This window comes from Saprolegnia parasitica, assembly GCF_000151545.1.
Source record: "Saprolegnia parasitica CBS 223.65 unplaced genomic scaffold supercont2.113, whole genome shotgun sequence".
In the NCBI taxonomy this organism is placed as follows: Eukaryota; Oomycota; class Saprolegniomycetes; order Saprolegniales; family Saprolegniaceae; genus Saprolegnia; species Saprolegnia parasitica.
In genome coordinates, this window is record NW_012156507.1 from 5,549 (window position 1) to 9,244 (window position 3,696).

At 56.2% G+C, this 3,696-nt stretch overlaps 3 protein-coding genes across 3 annotated transcripts; 1 reads left to right on the plus strand and 2 right to left on the minus strand.

The window, feature by feature from the left end:
- Positions 1-921: 921 nt before the first annotated feature.
- Positions 922-1,738, plus strand: SPRG_14070 (hypothetical protein; the record flags this gene model as incomplete). The annotated part of the gene is made up of 4 exons (XM_012353027.1): positions 922-1,076; positions 1,121-1,265; positions 1,315-1,587; positions 1,643-1,738. 4 exons carry the CDS (start codon positions 922-924, stop codon positions 1,736-1,738), a joined length of 669 nt encoding a protein of 222 aa, XP_012208417.1.
- A 102-nt stretch (positions 1,739-1,840) lies between these two features.
- SPRG_14071 (hypothetical protein) lies at positions 1,841-2,949 on the minus strand (the record flags this gene model as incomplete). The annotated part of the gene is made up of 9 exons (XM_012353028.1): positions 1,841-1,983; positions 2,029-2,221; positions 2,268-2,314; positions 2,355-2,403; positions 2,451-2,499; positions 2,544-2,605; positions 2,655-2,729; positions 2,773-2,840; positions 2,895-2,949. 9 exons carry the CDS (start codon positions 2,947-2,949, stop codon positions 1,841-1,843), a joined length of 741 nt encoding a protein of 246 aa, XP_012208418.1.
- A 427-nt stretch (positions 2,950-3,376) lies between these two features.
- SPRG_14072 (hypothetical protein) lies at positions 3,377-3,667 on the minus strand (the record flags this gene model as incomplete). The annotated part of the gene is made up of 2 exons (XM_012353029.1): positions 3,377-3,587; positions 3,609-3,667. 2 exons carry the CDS (start codon positions 3,665-3,667, stop codon positions 3,377-3,379), a joined length of 270 nt encoding a protein of 89 aa, XP_012208419.1.
- Positions 3,668-3,696: the final 29 nt, after the last annotated feature.

The window sequence follows — 3,696 nt, forward strand, 5'->3', positions numbered from 1 at the left end:
ACAACGTCTGGAAGAACTACCAGAGCGGCGTCGTCAAGTCGTGCCCTGGCTCGCAGTCGGACCACGCCGTCCTCGCGGTCGGCTACGGCACGCTCAGCGGCGTCAACCACTTCAAGATCAAGAACTCGTGGGGCACGTCGTGGGGCGCGGGCGGCTACATCTACTTGCAGCGCGGCGTCGGTGGCAACGGCATGTGCAACGTCGCCGAGCACCCGTCGTACCCCAAGATCAGCACGTCGCCGACGCCGACGTCGCAAAACCCGCCGACCAAGACGCCTGCGCCGACGGCGGACCAGTGCCACGGCTGCGGCGAGTGCTACTACCCGGCCGGCGATACCTGCTACGACTTTGACGCAGCGACGTGCCAATACTATAGCGGCGACTACGGCACCATCTGGTGCGGCAACTAGGCGACGACGCACCCACGACAAGTGTGTTTGTTGTCTCTGCTCTTTCGTTTGGTGACTTGTGCATGTCGATGTCATTGTCGTCCAAATTTGAATACATGATGCTTGTGTTCAATGACTGCGCAAGAGGGTGGTGTAAGCAGGTGCATTACGCTTCCAATAGCTCACAAGGTTATTTACATGCATATGCAGACTAGTACTACATAGTTAGTAGGAAATGATTCAGGGGCTCTGGGCAAACTGTGCGACTACTCGCACTAGCACGCGTTCTGGTATGGACCGAATGTGTGATGCAGCATTTGCTGGGGTTGTAGCTAGAGTACGAGATGCATGGTGTTGTTCAGGGTGGAAAGTCGACACGTCAACAAGCGTAAAGTGTTTTGTTGCGTCCGTAATCGATACACGTCGAGGTTGATCCATAAATTTGTGCGACAATAACCCTGAATACTTGGAACCGTTATGGCTCGAGGTAGTTGAGAAACGGTGCGTCTGCTTGAGTAGACTCAAGAGCGCGATGGCCGAGCACGACCCGCCGACGGACTTTCAGTTTACGAGCGACTCGCTTGACCCGTACGCCACGTACGAAGACTATTTGGACTCGCAGATCAGCGAGACGGACCTCTTCTACCTCGAAGACGAAGAGCTCGCGCGGCAGCTCATCGAGCTCGGGTATCGTGGCACGGGCGAGACGCTCCGGCGCGAAGACTTCGAAGCGCGGAAAAAGACGGAGCGAGAGCGCAACGCCCAAAAGCCAACTTGCCCAAGCAGCTGGCCAGTGCCGGCAAAGACTTCTCCCAGCTGCCATTCCTCTCGGCGCTCGCGAGCCGCGAAGAGATGGTTCGCAACGGCAAGCTCACGGTACATGGGCCTGAATTGTGCTCTTGATTGAACGGGCACCATTGAATAGTCGATCATCTTTATCCGAGACCGCAATCCGAAGGGCCAAGAGGTGAGCGGCTACATCGACTATGCGCTGCGTCTCAAGTCAGAGCCGTTCGAGCCATACTTTGAGCGGAAGAAGCGGCTTTTGCCAAAGCCCTCTGACTTGAGCTACTACAACTGGGAGACGCAGACTTGCACGTCCAACTCGAGCCCCAATTTCCAAGTCATTGCAGATAGCGAGACGGGTTTGCTCTTTAAGAACAAGCGCGACCGCAAGGTCATCAACGTGGATCCAAAAGTACGTCGCGGCAAGTTATCGACGGCTGCACTCATGGAGCTTCTTTATGGCATAGGCCAATCCGGGCGACAATTCGACTCGAACCGAGATCAAGACCGCCGAGTACATGCAAGTCGTCATTTACGACCACATGACGCGTCGCAAGAACTAATAGCCTTCGTTGTCGAGCTTCTTGGGCTTTTGAGGGCTCGACGGTACCGGCGTGTATCGCCGTTTTTGTAGAGACTCGATGAGGTCGGCGGCGGTCGTGTGCTCAACCACACGGGCGCCGCGGCGTCGGGGCGGGGACTTGGTATATGGCGACGATGCGTTGCGTGCTGACTTGGATTGTGTCGCTTTGGTCATGTGGGGTGCCAGCTTCGTACGCCGCGACGCTTGCTTCTTCGCTCGCGCTTCCTAAGCACAATGTGGTGGGTGGGTCACCATAGCATTATACTAGACGCACGTGCTCGCGAATCGCTTGGATCTTGTTCATCCAGTCTTGGTGGCTCATGCGAGATATGTGGCACTGCTCGTCCATGTGTGTCATCTCCGCTTCGAGGTCATGGATCTCCTTCTCCAGCGACACGACGCGATGCGCTTGTCCCGAACTGAGTTTCGTAAGCGCGTTCCAATTCTTCTCTTGCAGGAGAAGCTAATGCGGTCGCACTTCACAAAATGCATCGCACGGAATACGGTACTTGCTGCTGTATTTCGAGCTTCTTGGTACGCACGGCGTCGAGCTCGGCTACATGGCTGCATGGTCGCTCGTTGAGTATACTGCGTACCTTGCAATGCCTTGGGCTTATCGGCCAGGTCGAGAATGTCCTCGATCATCTACAAGGATTGCCCGTAGATCCTCGGCAGGTCGTTTCTTGACGTACAGTCTCTGCCTCGAGGGAGTAGGCGGGTACCAAGCCCACGAAAGACCGTCTACGAGCGCTCTTCACGCCTGCCGCATGCAAAGTCATATGTACCTTGCGTCGTTGTACCGCCCCTTCAAGGCCTTCACGTCTTCGCTTGTCTTGGGCACAAATAGCTCAGATCGCTCATCGCATCCTCGGAGGTGCTACTTTGTCATGTTCGACCTCGGCCCGAGCGATAGCAAGTCGCAAGGAGCGGATCCGAGCTCGGGCCTCTTGCTGCTTCAAGACACGGTGCACCTATGCATTCGTCCGTACATGGTACGTCTACGTCGCCACGTACCGTCTCGGCCTCGAGCATCCGACAGCGCTGGGCGACCGCGTCCGAGTCGTCCACCCCATCGAGCTCGTCTGGGATCCCATGTATGGACGTCTACCTCCGAGGTATCTCCATGACCTTCGTACCCTTCCTCTCGTGGGCCGTCGTGGGATGGGCATCTCCTTGAACCACCACGTCCATTGCGCTGCCTCGCGATCCAATCTGAAAATGATGACCAGGCCATCGATCTCTCGGCATCTGCCGCATTTGAAACATACCGGATACTACAGGCGTATCCGTAAGTGTCTTTAATCGGCAAATGCCGAATCAAATCATTCGCCTTCTTTCGACCAATCAGAGTGAATAGCCGCCACTCCAACAATGCCACCACAGCTCCCGAAGGTAATCAATCAATCATGCATTGAAGCGGATACTGGTAACACGTATCCAATCGAGGTCCGTTCCTGCTACAACTGTACAACAGAAAAATGATCTAGTAGTTGCAGCTTTAACTAGCTCGAAAAAACGCTCAGATAGCTTGTATTGCATTGATAGACGACGTTGGACATGTACCGCGTCGTAGAGATCGCGAGGAGGTCTGCACAGAAAAATGACGGTGTGGTAGCGCCTAGTTGCCGCACCAGATGGTGCCGTAGTCCCAGCTCAAGTCTTGGCACGTCTCGGCGTCATAGTCGTTGTAGCACTCGTCGCCATCCGGGTAGTAGCACCCCGTGCAGCCATGGCACTTGTTGGGCTTCTTCGTGGTCGGCACGGGGGTCTTGGTCGTAGGGGACGGGCTCTTGGTCGTCGGCTCCGGCGTGTTGGTGGACGGCGACGGGCTATCGGTCGGGTTTTGCGACGTCGGCGTCGGCGACGTGCTGATCTTGGGGTACGACGGGTGCTCGGCGACGTTGCACATGCCGTTGCCACCGACGCCGCGCTGCAAGT